General features: G+C 45.4%; 1 protein-coding gene across 1 annotated transcript in view; it reads right to left on the bottom strand.

Annotated features, from left to right (window-relative positions):
- The window catches only part of Fmnl2 (formin like 2), a 279533-nt gene extending 263311 nt beyond the window's left edge, over positions 1-16222 (bottom strand). Inside the window, exon 1 of the mRNA XM_029484851.1 lies at positions 15745-16222. Coding sequence (XP_029340711.1) covers positions 15745-15861 — 117 coding nt within the window. The 5' untranslated portion in view covers positions 15862-16222. The remainder of the gene's footprint in view (positions 1-15744) is intronic.
- Between the last annotated feature and the right edge of the window lie 6650 nt (positions 16223-22872).

Genomic DNA, 22872 nt, shown 5'->3' with positions numbered 1-22872 from the left:
TTCCAGAGCAGTGACACGGAGCACAGAGCAGAGAGACCCACAAGGAATCTCAGTTGTCAGAGGAGAACAACCCAAAGCTGAAAAGATCACTCCTAAGATGGAGGGCAGGGGAGGAAGGCAGGCTCCGGAATGCTAACACTGGGGTCTTTGCTATAGTACAAGGTGATATCCATAAGGGGAGGGGGTCCTCACAGATCGAAGCAGAGCATTCTTAGGTGAGATTCTCAGCAGAGTATTCTTAGGAGAATCACCGTTTAGCTCCCAAAGCTGTTTCTGCTCAAGGGGGTGGGAGGGGGGAACAAAAAAAAAAATCCCAAATGTTTGTGATGCCGCCGGTTCATTTATAATTCTCTTTGTTCAGTCTTGGCAGCCGCCCTCCTGAGCATTAGGGTGAAGTCTAGCACCCCGCCAAAAATACCAGCATTGCGACTGATGTGTGATTCAAAAAAGCTGTCAAAATGAGCACTCCAAAAGGAATGACTCACAGGCCGGGCCAGGCAGGCTAATATTTTTGTAGCATATTATAATCCTTTTCATCTGGACTGTCTTGGGGAGGGGGTACGTCCTTTCATGTAATTCTAAGCTAAGTGCTTCAATAAGTATGTAAGGGGCGTGACAGAATGGGTTCATACCTTCATTATGGAAATGCAAAACTTAAAGTTACACACACACACATTAAGCCCATGCAACTTTAAAAATTTTAAACTTAAATTCAAAAATTTTTAAAATTTTAAAACCCTCAAGGTTCTACACAGCAATTGGTATCCAGTACTCTAAAGATGCTATCAAATATCCTTTTATCTCACTCACTCAAAAACAAAACAAAAACCCTTCGGGCAGAAATGGCATTTATCAGATAAGAAAAAGTGAGCGTGTTCCTCACCTAAGGGAATGAGGAGTGCACCTTCAGAAATTTCTAGACTACGTTCTAGATGTTGGTGGTGCTTCCATTTGACCTGGGTCAATTGCCTTTGTTTTTCGAGCCTAGCTCTGCCTGATTCAGCGAGATTGGTCAGTCAGATACTATTCCAAACAGATTACTAGAGGACATTCTGAAGAACACATGACACGAAGCGACCAGGAAACTGCAACTCGAAGGGTTTTCCTTCTTTGCTTCCTAGAGCAAGTCCAGAAGGTCATGTAGACACAAGTCACACGATTAGGGGTGGGGGGGGGGCGGGGNGGGGAACTACTAGAATGCAGAAAAAAATAAAATAAAAAATCCAAATGACTCCATCCATCTCAAAATGGAGCTGGAGCCAAACAAGAGCTCAGCACTGCAGTCTCCTCCAGTCTCAGACTTGTATGTTTCTGCATGCGAGCCGGGTGCAGACAGTCAGATTTGTATGATTCTGCAGGTGAGCCAGCTGCACACAGTCAGACTTGTATGTTTTTGCATGTGAGCTGGCTGCACATAGTCAGTCCAGAACCTTACTGTTCCAATAACAGTAGTCCTGAACTGAAATAGACACAGGGAAATTCCTGGCACTCTTTCCAATGGCACAAAATACATGGAGTCAAGATAAGACATGGAATTTTTAAGAGGCTACACGCACACAATGTATATGTATGTATGTATTATATGTGTATATGTATGTATATATACACATACACACACACATATATATGTGTGTATATATATATATATATATATATATATGAACCACAGCTCTAGACATATTTGCACATCAGAGCGGCTGAATAAATGTAATCCTGAGGGAGGAAGGACAGCACACCCATTCGCTTCTGGGCACTCTAGACCTCCTTCCCCCACCTGCCACATCGTTGGTGTCTAGTTTTGTTTGGGGGTTTGCTTTTCTTCTTCTTCTTTTTTTTTTTTTTCTTTTCTTTTTTTTTTTTTTCCTTTTTTTTTTTTTTTTTCAGTTTTGGTTTTTGATGCCAAGGTCTTATGAATCCTAGGCCAGCATCAATCTCACAATCAACTTCCAATGCCCCTGCCTCTTCAGCGCTACTTCCTGAGGGCTAAAGTTACAGGTATACACCACCACGCCTGGTTTATGAGGTGTTAAAAATCAAACTCAAGTCTGTGTACATTTGGGCAAGCCCCCGGCCACATGAACTATATCACACGTTCTAAAAAGCCCTGTCTTACAAGTTCAGTTAAAAGCCCTTCTTGGAAGGTTAATACCCAATCCAGAATTCTTACAAGTACCCTTTGTTAATACTACAAGCTCTCTAGCAGAGTGAGTGTGACCACTTACCTACTTCTGACACTTGCCACCTACAGGACTGAGATCCCACCCAGTCAATCACAGTCTCTGGTCCAAGCTCCTCCAGCATGCACGTTGTCCGTGGTGTGAGCTTTAAATATTCAGATACACAGCAAAACTCACCTCACACTCTGAAGATTTCATCCAAATCAGTTGTGACCATTCATTAGCTTACACCTAAAGTGCTGGGAATCTTTAACATGAGCATGTCATTTTGTACAGTGCACGCCCGCACAGCATCTCCATAGGAATCCCACCATCTCCACATCCACGCCTGCTCCATTACCAGTTACCCACCTGAAGTAGAGAAGATCTTTAAGTCACTTAATATCCCTGTGTCATTTTTACTTACTTAAATTTCTGTGTGTGAGTGTTCTGTCCTTATGTGCATGTGTACCCCATTTATGCCTGGTGCCCATGGAAGCCAGAAGAGAGCAAGAGCCCTTAACCACTAAGGCATCCCTCCTGGTCCTCCCTGCATCTTAGTGATTTCTTATTTGTAGAATGTGCTTTTTAAAAAAATATACAATTCCCAACATAAGACAACTAATACTAAACAATAAGAGTTGTCTTCCCACAAGGAAGTTCAAGTCTGTGGGTTATCACTGGAGGCTGAGCCAAAGGCTTGCCACACGGCCCACAAGGGAACAAACACAGTCATTTTACCAGGGACAAAAACAAGGTTCCGAGACAGTTGTCTGAGAGAGCCTGCAGAATGCCTCGGAGGACAACTGTTGCTGGAAAGAAAGCTGATTTGAGCACAAGTTTTCCAGCCTCTTACTATTTGAACAGTGAGTGGGCTGTGGCCCATTCATCCGGTTCTTATTTTATCTTTAATTATTTATAGAGGACATATAGTTACCATCGCTTCAGGACATACAACGAGATAAACAGAGGCTGAAAAGATGCTGAACCATCATAGGGAGTCTGATTTCCTGTTAAGCATTGTTACATTGTTGTTCCGTATAATCTTTGTGATTAGAAGTCAACACCGTACCTTGAGAGCAGAGCTTTCTATGTAAACGTGTGTCCAAATGTTCCACCCATATTCCTCAGTCACAGGTGAGGCCCAGGCTCTACAGCTGAGTGTCAGGGCTTCTCTGGCATGCATACATGCATACATACATACATACATATACTTTCTCTTAAAGCCTCTCCTTTAGCCGATCTCAAAGGTTCAACTTTAACATGCATAAAATTACATTCTGGAATTATTTCAATGAGGAATATATATATATATATATATATATATACTGTACGTTAATGGTCAACTTAGAAGATTGTAAGGATAATCTATACACAATTTTTACTTTTAACTTCAGAATCAAAAGTCTGTATAAACTTTCTGTATGGTCCTCAAAATATATTAGTGGGTGGGTTTTGTTTTTTGTTTGTTTGTTTGTTTGTTTTTTGAAAACTTTCAAAAATCAACAGGGGAAGAATCAGGGCTACTTACAGCAATAATTTCTACCTGGAATGCCCAGGCCCACATGCGGCTTCAAAGAGACAAACTACTCTATTCCAAGCCTCAGCCTTCACGCAGGACAGTAACTCACACTAGCCAGTACTCCACTCCCAAGCCTGTCATCTTTATCAATCTAGAACACTGACAAACCTGAAATGATCATGAGTTTACAAATCACACAGACTTAACAACAAGCAGAATTGTGCCTAGAAAACACAGCTGCCAGAACAGTTAAAGTGGTAAACTCTTTCCTAAGCCTCCATCCTGAGCCTCCACCGTCTGACTGTAGAGTGACTGTAGGGTGGGTACATCCCACAGACCCTTTCCTATGTGAGTCTCAAGGCCTGTGGAAGCCCGTCCTGAGTGTGAGGGAAGAAACAGACCACAGCCCTGTCCTTCAGCCTGAGGGCTCTTTCCTCACACAGGAGCTACTTCTTCATACCCCACAAAGCTTTCTTGCAGAGATGATACCACTTCACACTGCTCTATTTGACAGCCCCATTGGCCAATGGCCTCCAGCATCTGAGCTGTCTCATGCCCTTGTCTGTGTATCCTTCCATGTCTGGCTAATGGCTGTCCTTCCCACTAAAATGTGAACTCCTTGATGGTACTGCATGCTCTGCCTCATTCAACACCCTCCAGGGCCAACAGTACCACCTAGCACACAGTGAGGACTCAATACATTATTTGGACTGCCTGATTAAATAAGCCTATCTTAAACCACACTAAAAGAAGCAAAAAATGCACCGTCTAGAACTACAGTAGTGCAGGGTGACTGAGATAGGGCTGGGCTCTCAGAAGCATCTTCTGGCTTCCTTCCAAGGAAATCAAATACTGGGAATCCAGCACAGTTTTCTGTGTAACCCTCAGGGCTTAATCCATCTGCAACTATACTGATGATGAAGATCTCTGGATCAGATTATATATAAGACAGACCCTGTAAATATCTAAAGCAGCTATTACACAGAACAAAGAATGAGCAAGCATATATTTAATGACACCTTACAGTTAATTCAGAAAAAAAAAATGCATTATCAGACAATAGGAAGAAGCAGGTTCCCTTACCAACAGACCTGAGTTCAAATCCTACCTCCGTTCCTTTGTAGTGGCCACTATCTGAATCCCACCATCCCATTAGTGAAGGAAGATAGCAACCCTCCTGGAAGAACTGTTGAAGGTACATGCCACGATGCTCAGGAAGAGAGAAAGAACACAAATGAGGAATGCAAGCGTCACTTTTTTTTTTACAGTGGAATGTAAATGTTTTAACAGGACAACAGAATTGGACTTCCGTATATAACTTCAAGCCTCATACTCTCACCTCCCACTTGCCTGGTTTCTTCAAAACCCTTACTGACAGCCACAGCGACAATCTGAAAGCATTTCGAAAACAGATGCAGCTCATCTAAGGTGCTTCCCTTCAAACTCAAACAACAAACAAACAAAAGAAAAAGAAAAAAAAAACCCACACAGGATGCCCTACTCTTAGAGGGACACTAACTCAATCGAATGTCACGGGGGGATACCAAGGTGACTAAGAAAATGACAGTATCACTTCAATACAAAGTCAAGTGCATGCAACTAACGGTGAGCACGGTATGGTCTGCTCAACAGTCTCTCAGGCAGACTGAGTTCCGCAATCAGAGGGTCTGTGCCGGGACCTTCTCAGACCAGGCTCTGTGATACAGAAGCAGCTGCCAGGACTCTGCCTTCCAAGAGCCCCAAGTGTGAAGAAGCAGATAAAACAAAGATGTAAACAGCCGGCTGAGACTATGAAAAGCAACTACAAAGCCACATCAGCAGGCAGCCCCTGCTGGAACTGCCACACCTCACAAGGGTGCTATTTAACCAGAGCCTTGTGAGTAAGAGCTGATTCATAAAATAAAGAGATCAAAGCCAAGGGAATTGTTTTCCCACCTTCTCCAAGCTGATAGGAGCCTGGAAGAGCACACAGAGAGTCGAGTGGGGTTTCAGTGGAACTTTGAAGGCTAGGTGAATGTTGGAAAAGCCGGGGAATGTTTTCCACATAGGAGAATCAATCTCTGAGGAAAGCTATAAGGAAAAGTGAACAGAGACAAAGCAAGCTGCAAGCCGGGGTCTTGTAAGCCATGTGACAAGAAGGCAGGTCCGACCTAACCGTGGTCACTTGGATGGAAAGTCTGAGCAGAACCCAAGTTGGAAAGCAAAATATGGAGCCTGACCTTTATAACCACAAACACAGCAGCTGAGAACTGGCACTGCACGCCTGAAGTGGAAACTTGAGGGTTCTTTGGAGAGTCGGTTGGATGTTGTTTTGTTGGGGCAAACACGTGAAGGAACACTTAGCTGAAGTGGACACAGGTGAAAGGCTAAGGCAGACTCCTGAAAGAACATTTAGCTGAAGTAGACGCAGATGAATGGATGTCCTGCTAAAGCAAGAACGCGAAAGGACACGTGATGAAGGCTTCTTTGCCAACTGCATGCATGTATTGGTCTGTCTTACATTGCATAGATGAGCTGCATTTGTCAGGACTCCATAGAGAGAAACGCACCAAAAAAACTTCTGGTGGTGTGCTGCAGTTTTTTATTGCTTCTGCAGACTTGGGCTGATTGACAGAGTGATAACAGCCATGAAAGATGCACATGCTGAGACAAGACCCGTGGAGGACATGTGATGTTTGGAGGGTATAAACAGGACTCAACAGTGACTGAGGCTGAGCTTGGCTTGCTGGTATAGCTAGCTGTGCAATGCTTGTTGGTCTCGAGTCTTCGCTGATCTTCACTTCCCTGAGAGAAGCACAGCTGAGAATTACTCCTGGCGCTCCTGCTGACCATGCTCAGGCCTAGCTGTCTTTGCTAGGTAGTGCCAGCAGAAGGCCATACCGTGATGAATGCCTGAGGTTTATACCTGGGAGGTCTGATTAGTGGGCAGCAGATAAGTTCATGGCACCTTGGTTCCAACACATCAGGGCTGCAATGCTTCCTTAGTCGACCAGAAAGGAAAGTTGTCCATGGAAATAATGAATACCTATTATCAGGACAGTGTGACCAGAAGGAGAACGTTCTCTCGAGACATCAGCAGTGCTGACCATAGCAGAAGCTGAAAGAGCCACAAAAGCAGCTAACTCATAAAGCTGCTCGCCTGACTTCCTGCTCTGGTGTTTTGGGTCCCTAGAGTTCATACACAAGATGGTAGTGTTGGCCTCACTGGACAAATTGAGTGCTTCCATAATGCAAATAGGAACATCAATAGCCAACCTCTACCACTGGTCACCATAATGCTTCCTTCTCTAGGAACAGGAAGCAACAGGGTCTTATAGATAAATAAGGGCTGTTGTGTGGCTCCAGTGGTTGAGTGATGGAAATCCCAACTCTCCAGAGGTAGAAAGAGAAGTTTATCATTGCCTATATAGTCAGTTTGAGGGTAGCCTGAACTTCTCCAGAGAAGGAAGGACTGTGGGTAAGGAGGGAGAGAAAGGGAAATTGTTTCCAATTGTTCTGCTACTGTCAAAGTCATCCTGTCTACTTTCCCAAACAACAACAAAATTATGATCCTTTAATAGTCCCATCCCAACTCAGACCTTCTTTTACTCTGTTCTCCATTACTGGAATGTTTTATCTGGTCAAAAAAAAAAAAAATCACCCATATACATTTCCTTGGAAGAATTATATTTTTAGAGGGAAACGAGACAATAATTGCTTCTGTCCTCCGATTTCAGAAACAGCGCATATGCTGCCCTCCGAACTAAAACCACAAATGTGAACAATTACAAATAAGAGGAATGCCTATTTGCTTATGCTATAACTCATGGAGGGATAACTAGACTCTAACACTGAGAACAATCAGCTCATTCTTGACCTAGCATCCTATTCATCTTTCTATTCTCAAAGCTAATTGCTTATATAAGCACGCCAATTTGCCTTGATTATAGGATTCTTAATAAATGAATGTTGTTTACATTTCACAAGTGTATTTGAATTTCACTCCAGGAAGCCAAGCTCATCAAGGCTTTGTAAGTGGTAAAGCCAGAGATCAAAGCAAATGGCCTGCACTGAACCAACAACAATTATGCTGGAGAATAGAGGCTCAAGCAAGGCTGCAGCAAATGGATACCTCCTCCACTCCAGAAGACACTCAGAGTCACTGCTCCACTCTACACCATGAGATGGACAGCCTTCTCTGCAAGTGTCCACTCTGGTCATCTCAAAGCCATTTCTAAGTTAACAATCCCACCATTCAACAGGTTTTTATTCTGATTGTCTAGTTTTTTGCATCTTCCTGCTTTGGGTTGGATCAAATATCTATCTTTAGGGTTGTTTTTGTTGTTTTCTTTTGTTTTATCCCTTAACATTGCCTAATGCTTTCCTAGAACACTCATTCCAGTCAGAAGAACCAAATGGAACATTGCTAGAGCATAGGAACCCTCAGGCAGAATGATGCTGTCAGATCCCACAGGACTCTTAAAAACCCTGATGTCAACCCACACAAATTCACCAGAATGACTACAACTGAGACTCACACATCAGTACTTTTAAAGTATGTTTATTTTCATATATTAATTATACATAATAGGCATAAGTAGGTTTTTTTACTTACATTAACATATATATATACATTTCTTTTTTACTTACATTGCCCACGTGTGAGTGCAAGTGTCTAGAGTCCAGAAGGTGTTGGTTCCCTGGAGCTAGAGTTACCAATAGCCATAAAATGAACTATGGTCCTTTGCAAGAGAACATGCTCTTAACTGCTGAGCCATCTCTCCAGCCCCCAACTCAAATACCTGTGAAGCCCCCAGAGAGGCATCAACACACAGTCACGTTTCTAAACTCGTTCTTCAACTGATGAAGTCCTCTTTAACCTTCAATCAGATTTCCATAAAATTTCTAGGGGAAACAAACAAACAAACAAACACCCAAGGAGCAGCCCGGCGTGGTGGCGCACCTTTAATCCCAGCACTGGGGGGGGGGGGGGGGCCAGAGGCAGGCGGATCTCTGAGTTTGAGACCAGCCTGGTCTACAAAGTGAGTTCCAGGACAGCCAGGGCTACACAGAGAAACCCTGTCTTGTAAAACCAAAAAAAAACCAAAAACAAAAAACAAAAAACAAAAAACAAAAAAAACCCAAGGAAAAGTTCCTGAAGTTCCTGACTAAACCTGCAATGTAGACGTGAGAGACTTCAAAACACAAACATGGCCAAAATGTGAACCAATGGGTTTTTAGGATAACCAGGACATGGGCACCATTGGCCTGCCCACCCACTCCCACGCCCTACCCCCGACCCCCACCATCGTACAGACAAAGCCTCATATCATCCAGGATTGTCTGACTGCACTGCACCAGAAAAAGCAGGTCTATATACCCAGGCTTTATGTTTCCATGACAATGGATTCAGGAACTGAGAAATCCAATAGAGCTAAGTCACTAAGTCAGTGACAGACCACACAGGAAGACCATGATGTGACCAATGGAAACTTCAGTTTGTTCTAGAAAAACAAAATTCATGCTCCTGAAGGGGCCCATCTGGGAGCACTAATTGCTGCACGTTTCTTTTATTTTTCCTGTGAGGGTAAAGAGAAAATACACTCAATCTATAAGCATCAAAAACCACGATATGCCCATGTACAGACTTGATGTTTCCGTACATAAGAATTGCCAGCCTTCCTGACCCCCAAACAACATTTCTTAAGTGGATCAATCCACAGTGAAGTACCCCAGCTGCCAGCTCATCCCTGGAAATAGTATGGTGCTTAGGGTTCTGTTCCTGGCCCAGGCACATAGGGTGACTGTGTAGGGGACAGGAAGATCTCTCTACAACCTGAGCAGAATTCTCCAAGGCATGAGCTCTCTCCACCTCTACTGTTCAAGTAGGTAAAAGCCAAGATGCTGGTGAAGACTCTCCTCAAATCACGAGTCCAAAGCCTGGGGGCACAGTGCCGGAGGGCGGGACTCCATGAAAGCTGCTCTAACAGAGGTCTTCTGCCAAGCATCAAGAGCTACAGCCCATCTTCCCTCTTAAGGACATCCACTGTGTTCTTTGACAGCTTCCTACTTTGTTCCTAAAAGAATTCCAGGTACCAGTGTCTTCCACAAAGGAGACACACATCTATATAATCTGTGTTCAGGTTTTGGTTTTGTGTTGGTTTGGGTTGTTTTTGAGAGTGGGGTAAAGGGATGTTTTGTTTACATGACAGGGGTTCATATTCCCAGGCTACCCTCTAACTTAATATATAGCCAAGGATGACCCTGAACTTCTGGTCCTCCTGCATCTTCATCCCTAGTGCTGATATTGCAAGAATGGACAAACGTGCCCTTAGGCAGTGCTGAGCATCAAAGCCTGGGCTTCACACTACACAAGAACTCTACCAGCCAAGCTAAATTCCCAGGCCTGTCCTTCTTGCTTCCTGACACCTGTGCTGTCTTAGTCCTGCAGACTACAGTTCTTATAAAGCAATGAATTTCCACAGGAAATGTGGATCTAAACATTTTTCCTTCTTTGAGCCCAAGAAGGACCTTCAAGGAGCTCTTGCCCAACACTTGGGGTTTACAGTCCTGTGTGTACAATCTGCAAGCGACATCACCTCAAGAAGAACATCTTCCAAGGCAACTGCTTCAATGTGAAACCACCTGCTATAGCTTGGGGTGGGAAGGGTCTTCCTGTCAGAGCATCTTTCACATGACACTGTCTACACAACCTCAATAAGGAAGCCACTCTCAATTTTTTTTTTTTTTGATAACTCTAAACCTTGGAACATTTCCCCATATTCTCACCTGAATCCTGGCCACTGATGCAGAGAAATTTACTCGTCAGACCATACAGTGGTTTTGTTGTTGTTTGGTTTGGTTTTGTTCTTTGTTTTTGACACAGGGTCTCAGGCTGTCCTCAAATGGGACACACAATGTGCTATGTTCCACTCTTTCAAAGTGCTGTAACTTCCCTCGACTATTTTAAATTCTGTGCCAAACTTAATTCCTATCCACAAATGGGGAGAAGCAGGGACTATGCCCAAGCTAGTGGAAGGAATAACTCCAGAAAGTAATATTCCTGTTTCCTAGGACAGCACTTTTTGCTAGATAATGAGTCGCTACAAAAAAAATTCTTCTCCCTTGAGGATTTAAGGGCACCCACACAGTTTGCATCGCTGAAAGTCTGTCTGTCAGAGGCTCCAAACATTTCCACTCAGAATACCCTTTGGTCAACTGCTATCTCACACATCCATTACTGAAAAGGCTCACATGCTCATACCGATGGTAGGAGTCGCTCCAACAACCATGTCCGTTGTAGGGAGAAGGGGCACAGCTCCAGGGAGTTGCTGCCAAGGGAGAAACTGTAATGTTTCAAACTGGCAGCACTCTGCTCCTTCCACACTCTCTTTCCCTCACAGGGGGAAAGGATGTGAGGAAACAAGCAGGAGTAAGGCATGGCCACGACACTCCCACCCACACCCACCCATCTGCTCTATAGACCTCACCAGCATCTTAAAGTGGGAAACCAACTAAACTGTAGCAACCTGACCTTGTCCATCCCCTTCGCAGAAGTGCACGCATGCATCCAAGTGACAGTTGGCTCTCCCCTGCGTTTTCCAAGCACGATGGAAGAAAACCAGAGGGACACACTGTTGGTCCAATTAAGGTTTTGTCTCCATGCCTGGACATTCAAAAAGAGGAGCAGATGCCAGGCACCTAAAGGGCACCTCAGACGCACCTCACCATGGTCACTGTTCAAGACCTACTGCCAACTGGCTACAGGGTGAAACTGGCACTTAGCAGGTCCTAGGTTTGTTCTGGCTTTTGTTTTTGTGCTCGCTGCTATTCCCAGGCCCCATTCTTCTCCCAGCTGCTGATCTGAGAAATCCTAATGGAAAAAGGAAGACATCCAAAATCCCAGGTGGGCGACTTCATAACCACAACCTCCAGCAATTGAGGCGATCAGTATTTACACAGCTCTAGTGCTGTGGATGGCCAGACTGCAAGGCACAGACAGCGTGTCAGCATGAGGAATATTTGGGTACAGGAGGGACTCAAGAGTGCTCCCCACTCCTTCCTGAGCTAAGTGACTCAACCCACTCACTCTCAGGAGAGGAAAAAAAAGAAAGGAAACTGACTCAAATGAATCTGAAACTAAAGCAGTCCCCAGTTTCAACTGTGAGATTCCCCTAAACCATTACTGCATCCTCTTTCGTGTTATATCTGCTCACAGAGCTGTGAGATACTATAGAAGTTCAAGCATCTATGTCAGAGGACTCAAGTCACCCTTTTCCCTGAAGTCCAAAGAACTTAAAACAGCGACAAGCGCATCGACAAAGGTGCCAGATGACTTATATTCTACCTTTGTAAGCAGTGACTGACAGTTGAAAGCAAACAATATTACGGGGTGCCTAATGGAAAAGTGGTGTTCTTGGACTGAAGACCACCACTGCACACAACACCCACTAAGAGCTGCTTTCACATTGCCGTATTTGAATATGAAGGATAAAGGACTTGCTTGTGTGTGACCCCCCCCCCAAGGACTAGATAATGCTGAATAAATACAACAGAAAGTCACATTGACATGTAATCATAAGGGTGTAAGACTAAGTAAGACAGTCTGATGTTACCTATAAATATATATACATGCACACCAAAGACTGAAGTAGGTAAGACACACTTGCACTGAAGAGTCTAACAGAAACATTGAAGGATCCTATGTAGTCACACACACAAAGTTACATTCCATCTAATGTCCACCAGAAAGGTAGATATAGAGATACAACAATTCACATAAACATTGATTGAGTCAGTCCTTTTCTTTAAACATAAGTTTGCAACTACTGTGATAGCAATTCTGAATAAAAGCCCAGAGAGGGAGACACTTTCTTTACAAGAATTAAATTCTTAAAATGTGGATCCAGACTTCAATATTAGTTATTTATGGGAAGTTTTGAAATGTATGCCTTCTGATCTTACTTCAGTGGTTGCTCTGTGCTCTCTCCTCTCTTCTTCCCATGCACATACAATAGTTTCTTAGATGTATACAACTTGTCCCATCTAAGCTGCTCGGGTAAAGGGTATAGCCACTGCGTAGATTTAAATCCTCTGTGAAATAAGATGGTCTCCTGTCACTTTAATTTTTATTTACTCTACACCAAAGGTTTTAAGTATTCTGGAGCTGGAGGTTGAGAGGAATTGTTTTCCTAGCCTGAAACAGCTCGTTAATTATTTATGTAAGTCATACTTACAATGAGGCGTTTGTACACTTTTCTGCACAGTATAAATCTAGTTTGCCTCCTAAAATCCCTTGTGGCCTTTATTACATAAGAAAACGAACTAGATCTGGCGTGGTGGCACACACATCTGTCTATAAGCTCAGCACTCAGGAGGCTAAGGTAGCAAGTTTGTGGCCAGCTTGGGCACAGAGCAAGGCAGAGGTGGAAAGGGACCTCACAGCAGTAATGCCAACCTGGTTATCATTCCTCAAGAATGGAAAAAAAAAAAAAAAATCAAACACACAACACAGAGGCTCACGTGTGTGTGTGTGTGTGTGTGTGTGTGTGTGTGTCCATGTGTATAAGGCTATCTAACAAAATCTCCCTCCTAAATCTTGTCCTTCAAGCCTTATCTCCAAAATTACATATTCCTGATGCCTCCAGCAACTCGTGAAAATGAAAGAAAACCAACGTAGAAAACCCTGAGTAAACAGCCCGAGGGAGAAGTCAGCAGGGTGACTAACTAGCTAGCTGGGAGGGTTTCCTTTAAATTGTTTCAGGCAATAACAGCAAGTGGAGCTCAGATGAGAACGTAAACAGCAACAGTGAATCCCTATCTGCAAGGATGCCAAAAGCCTTGGAACTACTCAACAAAGGTCAGCATATGTTGTGCTTTTGTTTTTTGTTTGAGAAACTCAGTATTCTCTTAAACAGCTTGCAAAACAATTGCGTCCAGCTAATTGTGTGCCACTCCGTGGAGTGAAAGTAGCCACAGCAAACATCGGACACCCCCAAGGAGCCCAGGATTTACAATCATAAAAGCCTACAGACTCACTTTGTGACCCGCTAGACTCAATGGGAGCACAAATCCACCATTTTAATGAAGGGGCATTATTTTCCTAAAGATTAATTCATACCATGTGTTATTAATCAGCAGAGTAACTGAACGCTCATGCAAAAAATGCTCTCCCAGTTGAGTAGAACTTAATTGCATTATTGTTATTAGCATGGCTGCGGCAACCTCCTTGTCCCACTGGCTGCCCAACTTCTCTCTCTCTCTCTCTCTCTCTCTCTCTCTCTCTCACTCACACACACACACACACACACACACACACACACACACACACAAACAGGCTGACAGACAGATAACACCACACGATGAAGGGTAAAAACAGAAAACCCAGAGCCAGAAAGTTGCAGCTATGTCTGTCAGGAACAGTTTTTTTGTTTTGGGGTTTTTTTTCGGTGTGTTTTTTTTTGTTTGTTTGTTTGTTTTTGGGGGGGGGTTGTTGTTGTTGTTGTTTCTTTTTTTTTTTTTCAAGAAACACCGTTTGTCTCTGGAAAGAGGGGTCAAGTGTGCACCAGACTGCCTTGAGAAGTAATTAAGCTTGGGCTGTTTCATTTCACAGCGTCCCATCTTGCATAACGTGGGAGCAGCTGTGGGAGATCACAGGCGATGCAAAGCAAAATAGGCAGCCACATCTTTTCCCCCCATGTTCACAGCAATTTCCAGGGGGCCTAAAAGGGCTGCAAAGAGCTGCAGCCTCTGTGCTCCCTGATCACACAGAGCCGACCTGCCATCCAGACAGAACACGGTCTCAGTACCAAAGCAACCTCCTTTCAAGGGATGAAGAAAGGCAGCTTCAATGTCCCACTCAACGTTCAAATCTCAGAAAACCAACTGATCCAGGGCTTGAGACCTCTCCCAAAGTTCTTAAGTTACATGCCAAAATTCTCTCAGGTAGACACAGGAGTTGGCAGCTCCATCACAAGTTCCTCTGGCTCTGGCTGCCTTGTCTTGCATGGATTTAGAAAAAGGGGGAAGCAGAGTGTCAAGTCTCAGACCAGGAGTCCGCCCACCCCACCCCCCCACCCTCATTTCCTTCCCAACATCCCCTTAAGAGAAGGTGGGATCTTAAAACTTGAGAAACCAGGAACCAACTGCACTTGGGACGCTCTCTGGGGCAAGGGAAAAGGCGTCACACCCTTTTGAGCTCACAGCAAGGCAGACTCCGGGTGGGAAGAGCCCAGAAACTTAGTCCCAAAAGGAAACGGAGAGAGAGGATTCCAGTCTTTGAGAAGCTGGAACGGGAAGGCTGAGTGATGCGGAATGCGAGAGGGAGCCATGGACTCGACTGAAGGAACTGGGGTCGTTCGTGAAGTCAGGACGGCTCTTAACACGTCCCAGCCAAACTGCACATTTTTGTGGTTTAAGATTTAAGACCAAAGGGAACACACTGAGGTTCTCCCCTGCCCGGGGCGCTTCTCTCCCCCCCCCCGCCCCCCCGCCTTCCCCACCCGCGTCTGGGTTTCAGATGCCTCCCCCTCGCGGAGGGACCACGGCGCCACTCAGCTGCCGGCCTCCTCTTTCTCTTTCTGGGGAGCTGTCCATCTGCCCAGACGCGAGGTCCACCCTCCAAGTTCGGCCGACCGAGTGCGGGCGCCGCGCCTGCGGCCAGCCACCTGCGAGCGTCTGCAGCAGACCCCGCAAGGCCCAGAGCTGCGCGTCCCGGGGATGCTACGCAGAGGGTCGGGGTCTGCCGGTTGCTTTTCATTCTTTAAACAAAAAGCTTTAGCGGCCCGTTCCTCACTCCTCCCGGGCCAGCCACCTTCCCTTCACACCCACTCGGCACCTCCCGGCACACGCGCTGCGAGGTGCCGCTCCCGCCAGACAATGGGTTCGTGGCCGGCGGGGTAGCCCGGCCCGAGCTCCTCTCCCCATCCGAGGACCCCTGGAGAGCGCAAGGAGGGAGGCCGAGAGAAGCGAGGCTGGGAGCCCACAATGGGGAAGGTGTGAGCCTCGCCCTTGGGACCCGAGGAGCCGGGTCATCTGCGCCGCCTGCCCCACCGGGGCCCCGCGCCCGGCCGCAGCGGACTCACTCACCAGCACGATGGCAAAGCGCTCCTCCAGTTCACCTGGCTCGGGCATCGGCAGCTTCAATGGCACGTTGTGCGCCTTGAAATCGGTCTGCTGCGAGTCCATGCTCCCCGCGTTGCCCATGTCGGCTGCGTGCCGGAGCCCCTGGCTCCGGGCCCCTTGCGTCCGCGTCCAAAATGCCCACAGCCCCGGGCGCTTGGCTCCCGCCCTCCGCCGCGTCCGGGTTAGTGCTCAGCGCACGCCGCTTCCTAGTAGAGCTCCGAACCCAGCCGGTCCCCGGCCGCCCTCATGCTCCCCGCCGCCCCGGCGCCGCCCCGGCCTCTCTGCCTCGCGAGGGGTCTGCAGGGCGCTGGGCGCCGATCCGCATGGTGCTCCCGCCGCCCCCGCCGGCGCCCGGGGCTGCTTGCGCGCTCCTGCTCGCCCGCCTCTCGCCCCGGCCGCAGCGGCGCTGACACCTCAGCCCTGGCCCCACAGCGAGCGGACGATCGCGTACCGCTGGCCGACACAATGCCCCCTCTCGGCCCCCGCCCCCGGCCCGGCTCCGCCCACCCGCCCCGCGGACTGCCGGGACGCGTAGTTTCGGCCCAAACCGGCCACGCGCAGAAACCGCGCGCTCCTGGAGGACCGCGCTGTGGTTGGGGTGCTTGCAGCCAAGACAAGCTGGACGCCGTGAAAGGTGGCTTTAGTCACTTTTGTCTTGACCTCCCTCACTCCGACAGTTTGAAGACCTGCCTCGCCTGCGTTAAATCTGACACTTCAGCACGTTTGAAGAATGAGTGAATGACTCCAGTCAATCATGAAACGTGATTTAAGTTTCAGAAGAGTATAACCCTGTGAGAGAATCTAGTTGAATAGGAGACCCCCACCCCGGGTATTGGCAATGCCCAACTTCACGAACTAACAGGTGGAGGCGTGGTTCGGGTTCTTCGGTATCTATGATGCATGCTCTTTGATCTAATTGGATGTTTTATAAGCAAATGTGGGGTTTATAGTATGTGTGAGTTTTTACAAGAATTCAATCCACAATAGACAATTCAAAGAAAATAACTGTCAAAGACCTATGACGGGAGTTACGATTTCATAGGCTGAGACACTCAGCCCTGCAATGCTTTCAAATCTAGTAAGGAAGACAATTTACACAAATAACTATTTTGCATGAGGGTGGTCGTTGACTGCACCCATCCTTCTTCCAAAGCAGACTTGCCCTAAGTGTTTCACAGAGAATATTAGGCTAACTCTGTCCCTCTGAACTTAACTAGCTGTTATGAGGGCTTGGAAATGCACTGTTATACGTGACTTTAGCCAGCTGCCCTTGCTGTAGATTTCAAGCCCATGTAGAACTTTTTTTTTTTTTTTTTTTTTTTTTTTTTTTTTTTTTTTGGGTTTTTTTTTTGCCCCCGGGTCTCCTGGAACTCACCCTGTAGACCAGGCTGGCCTCGAACGCAGAAATCCGCCTGCCTCTGCCTCCCGAGTGCAGGGATTAAAGGCGTGCGCCACCACGCCCGGCTCATGTAGAACTTTTGATTAAAGCTACTCAGACCTTGAGTTCTACCTGGTACTAGAATTTCCCTCAGCTGAGAGATGGAGCCCAAGAAGCTGTGGTATTCTGTGCAGCTTGGGCTATCGTCTTATTTTGTTTTGTTTATTTTATTTCAGAGGCATTAATTAGTGTTCTTCCTGCATGTGTATCTATATGAGGGTATCAGGATTCCCTAGAACTTGAGCTACAGACAGATGTGTTCTGCCTGGGGGTTGAGAATTGAACCCAGGTCCTTTAGAAGAGCAGCCAGTACTCATCTCTCCAACCCTGGGCTATCTTCTTAAGAAAGCAATTAAATTTGCATCCTACCCGGATATATCAAGAGCCCCAACTTTTCCTTAGTAGTTATGAATGCCTGGTCTCATGGCCCTTGCTTAACTTTTCTGTGCCCTAATTTCATCTAAGAAAGTCATAATGGCATTGACGCCTTTCTTACAGGGTTGGATGAAATTTCAATAGATCTGTACTGTTCAGATAAAGAACTCGGAGTAACAGTCAGTGTGGCTCTGTATCACTGTCGTCACCATAATCCTCGACATTTTATTGACTTCAGTACTTTCTATCCATGCCTCCCTACTTATGATGGTTGATACTATGTTTATTTTAATTAAGTAGACTGGACTTGTCTTAGTTAGGGTTTTACTGCTGTGAACAGACACCATGACCAAGACAAGTCTTATAAAAAACAACATTTACTTGGGGCTGGCTTACAGGTTCAGAAGTTCAGTCCTTTATCATCAAGGTGGGAGCATGGCAGCATTCAGGCAGGCATGGCACAGGCAGAGCTAAGAGTTCTACGTCTTCATCCAAAGGCTGCTACTGGAAGACTGACTTCCAGGCAACTGGGGTGAGGGTCTTAAGCCCACACCCACAGTGGCACACCTACTCCAACCATGTCACACCTATTCCAACAAGGCCACACCTCCAAATGGTTCCACTCCCTGGTCCAAGAATATACAAACCATCACAGGACTAAACGATGCCCAGAAAACTGATAAAAAGTAAGAAATAATATTTCAGAGCATGTGTATTTAATCCAATAGCCTTAGTAAACAAATTCAACTTCATCACTGCAGTGGGCAGCACCCTTTCTTCTGAGGCCATGAATAGGAGAGAAAGGTGGGGGAAGGGTAAGCTTGTTCTCTGCTCTGCTGGGGACGTCAGCTTTTACTGCTTTCAGGAATTGGTGCTCCTCTTTCTGGGTCTTTGAGCCTAGACCAAGACTTACATCATTGGCTCCTAGGCCTTTTAATTTTAACTGGAACCCATCACCAGCTTCCCTGGCCTCTAACTTGAGGAGGCAAACCATGTGACTTCTCAGCCTTCAAAACTCACAGGAGGCTATCCTCCAGAACTAACCTCCTTCCGTAGAGATGAAGAGATAAAGATAAGAGGTGGAAAACACCTCAAAGCTAAGTAACTTCCATGACTTTTGACACACTAACATATGGAGGGAATCTTCATAAATATATCTAGTCTGTCCTGTTAAATAGACTACTTCCTGTTGGAGTGATGTTTTTGTGCATTGTATAAATATTATCCTCGTATTATTCAAATGCTGGTTTCTGTGCCTGCAGAGATCTGACTACAGGCCGGACTTTGGTATTGTCATTGTTATCAATCATATTCTGCCTGAATATTTTATAGTCATCATTCTCCCTCACCTTCTAATTGGTCAAATGGAGAGCTGAATGGCCAATAGCTGGGCTGGAGAGTTAAGGTGGGACTTCCAGGCTGAAAGAGAGGGTCTCTGGAGCCCAGAGGGCCAGCCAGACTGGATGAAGAAGCAGGTGCCAGGACAAGATTACAATGGACAGGTAACAGGCCACATGGTGGAATGGAGGCCAAGCCAGTATTGTCAGGTTAGAATAACTGAGAATCTATTTGCCCAGCTATAGTGCCCAAAGCACTATATATGCATGTATGTATATGTATATCTATATATCTATACATATATATGTGTGTGTATGTATGTGTGTTTGTATATATGTGTGTGTGTGTGTATGTGTATATATATATATGTATATGTATATGTATATATATATATATATATATATATAGTCTATCCACCACATAGGTTACAGAGATAGACCCCAAGTTATCCAGCTTAGAGGCCAGCACCCTTACCTCCAGTATATCTCACTTGCTCTCTCTCTCTCCCCCAACACACACACTTCCTTTTGTTTAGACCTTATCATTATTATTATTATTTTATGTATATGAGCGTTTTACCTGCACATAGGTATGTGTACCACATTCAGGCCTGGTGCCCTCGGTGGTAACAGAGAGTATCAGATCTCCTGGACCTGGAGTTCCAGACGGTGCTGATCCCTAATGCGGGTGCTGCGAACCAAGCTCAGGAACTTGCAAGAATGACAAGCGCTCTTAACCAATAAACCAACTCTCCAGCCTCTACTTCTAACATTTTTAAAGAGACTACTTAAAAAAAAAATCAGACTTTAAATTCTCAACAAGTGCAATCTGTATTTCTGAAGTATTGTCTCAAATTAATGGCAAGTGAGCTATTGACACAGCGAGTAAATGAGGAATACTTGCATATCCTACACTAACAAACAGGAGCAGGAAACAGTTCAGGCCAGGTGAGGCATTTCTAACCCACAAAGGTATGTATTTTATTTGGGATTCCTGGACATAGATCCTGGGTCTGATTGATTCCCAGACTGCCCACCCAGAGAGCTGCCCATCTGCATGGGAAGGCTGGAATTTGTTTCTACAGTCGAGAAAGCCTTTTTATTACATTTATGACTTCCTCGGGCCATATTTCTGCCAGGACCCAAGACCTTTCCCTTCCCCCCTGTCTTATCACGTCTAGTCTCTTCTCATGAGCTCTTACTGTAAGAGGAGCCAAGGACAAAATGTGCACATCCATGAACCCAAAGTACTTTCTGCTACGTCAAGGTTTGCCACTCTGGCTTTGGTCATTTATAGCGAGCACTAAGAGCAATTCCAACCCCACCCCGCCATAAGATCATACAATTCCTGTGGAAGTGTCCATCAGTAGCTCAGGAATTTTTGTTTTAAGAATTACATAAAGAAACAGGAGACACTTGCATTTAAGAATTGCATAAAGGAGCCAGGTGGTGGTGGCACATGCCTTTAATCCCAGCACTTGGGAGGAAGAGGCAGGCGGATTTCTGAGTTCGAGGCCAGCCTGGTCTACAGAGTGGGCTCCAGGACAGCCAAGGCTACACAGAGAAACCTTGTGCTGAAAAACCAAAAAAAAAAAAAAAAAAAAAAAAAAGGAAACATTCCTATTGGAGTGTGTAAGTGTATGCATATGCACATGCAGGTGCCCTCAGAGGTCAGAAGAGGATGTTAGAGCCCCTGGAACTGCAGCCACCTACTGAGGGTCCTAGGAACTAAACGATCCCATGTGCTATCAAGATGACTGCGAGTGTGCTACAGTGTTCTACAGAGGTCTACCTGTGTTAACGGCAGAAAGGAAGGACAAGTCCCAGTGCCAGCAAAGTTACTTCTTTTTTTTCTGTAAAGAAAAGGATCACAGAGAAATATCCATGAATCCTAATGCTCCATGTTGGGCCACATGACCAGTCTCAGAAACAGAAAAGGCTGGTGGAGAAAGATGAAATTCAGGCCAGAAACATTCCTCATCTGGAGAGTATCTAAAATTCTAACAGCAAGCCTGGAGAGGGGATTGGTATGAGTGGCTAACAACTCATTTTAGACCCCTCCCCGTGTTTGGCATACTTAATAAAAATAGCACAAGTATCTAGTGTTGCAAACAGCAAAGAGGCTTAGCATTCCAAATTCTGTACGTGCTAGGAGGGATACTCAGTGGATGCTTGCAACAGCTTTCTCTGAATGAGGTTTAAATGTCAATTGAATGGACATGTTCATTCCTTGAAGAACACTGACTACCAACCAGGCGTGATGGCGTGCACCCATGATCCCAGTCCTGGGAAGAAGGTAAAGGCAGGAGGATCAAGAGTTCAAGAACATCGTCATTACACAGAGCTGGAAACCAGCTTGGGCTACAAAGTAAAAACCAACACCGATCCAAGAAGATAGCTTCACAAAGTTCAAAGCCCACTGACACACAGACAATATTTAATAACTTTTTAAAAAAGCAACAGGTAATGTAAACCAATATATTACTAATTTAGAGTACAGAAAGTGTAGTTATCTTTACACAGAGGTAAACAGGCCCAGAAAACTTCGCTGGATATTATATCAGATATATCAGAATGTGTAGAAAGACTACACATTCTTTTTTGCACGTTTGTCTCTCTCTGTCTTTCTGTGTGTGTGTGTGTGTTGCCTGCGAGCATGTGTGTAAAGCACATGCATGCAGTACCCACACAGACCAAGGAGGTATCGCATGCTCTGTGACTGGAGTTAGTAGCCACTTTGTGGGTGCTGGGAACTGAACCTGCGTCCTCCTCGCAAGAGCAACAAGTGCTGTAACCTCTGAGCCATCTCTCCAGCTCCCTGCTATTAGGTTTTGAAATAGAGACCACTATGGCAATAGTGACTACTTAGACCAGGCTGGCCTCAAACTCAATGAGATCCACCAGCCTCCTCTCCTTCAAGTACTGGGGGTTAAAAGCATGTGCCACCATACCTGGCCAGTTGTCACTTTTTAAAATCTATTGATATTTAGTCTTCTCTCTCCTTTCCCTTTTAGGATTTCTGTTCTCTGTCTTTGATTGATCTGCAGTTTTGCTTCAGCGTATCTATTTGTCTTGTCCCCTGGTCAGGACTGGTCTTGCTTCCTCAATTCAAACATTTTTTTACAGTTTTTAATTTTTAACTCGGAGACATTCCTAGCCATTACCGTCCTTTCTTCACCCCTCATCCTCATTTTGAAACATGAACATTGGTCCTTATGTTATGGTGGGGACTATTTCTTCATGTGTGTCATGCTTCTGTCTCTCTTCTCTACTCTTTTTTTTTTTTTTTTTTCGAGACAGGGTTTCTCTGTGTAGCCCTGGCTGTCCTGGAACTCACTTTGTAGACCAGGCTGGCCTCGAACTCAGAAATACGTCTACCTTTGCCTCCCAAGTGCTGGGATTAAAGGCGTGTGCCACCACGCCCGGCTTCTCTACTCTTCTATATGACTCTCTTAGGGCCCCCAGTACAAATGCTTCAGAGAGGTTCCCCCATTCTTTTCTTCTCTCTCTCTCTCTCTTCCCTCCCCTCCTTTTTATCTTTCTCTCACTTTTTCTTTTTTTCTAAGATTTACTTATTGTATTTATAGGGTATACTGTAGCTGTCTTCAGACACCCCAGAAGAGAGCATCAGATCCCATTACAGATGGTTGTGAGCCACCATGTGGTTGCTGGGATTTGAACTCAGGTCCTCTGGAAGAGCAGTCAGTGCTCTTAACCACTGAGCCATCACCTCTCCAGCCCTCTCACTTTTCTCTTTAGATGATATCTTGTCATGTGACCTAGAATTGTCTCAAACTCACAGTTGTCCTGCCTCTGCCTCTCAAGTGGTAAGGTTTTTATATCTATGCATATCCTCCTGTTCTCTCTCCATACCTGCCTTATTCTTCATTTATGGCTCACAGTTCTATCATTATTTTTCCTGTAATCAAAGATTTTAGAAGA

This window comes from Mus caroli, chromosome 2 (assembly GCF_900094665.2).
Source record: "Mus caroli chromosome 2, CAROLI_EIJ_v1.1, whole genome shotgun sequence".
Classification (NCBI taxonomy): Eukaryota; Metazoa; Chordata; class Mammalia; order Rodentia; family Muridae; genus Mus; species Mus caroli.
Note: the sequence above shows the minus strand (reverse complement) of the source record. Positions and strands in the feature narration are given on the sequence as shown.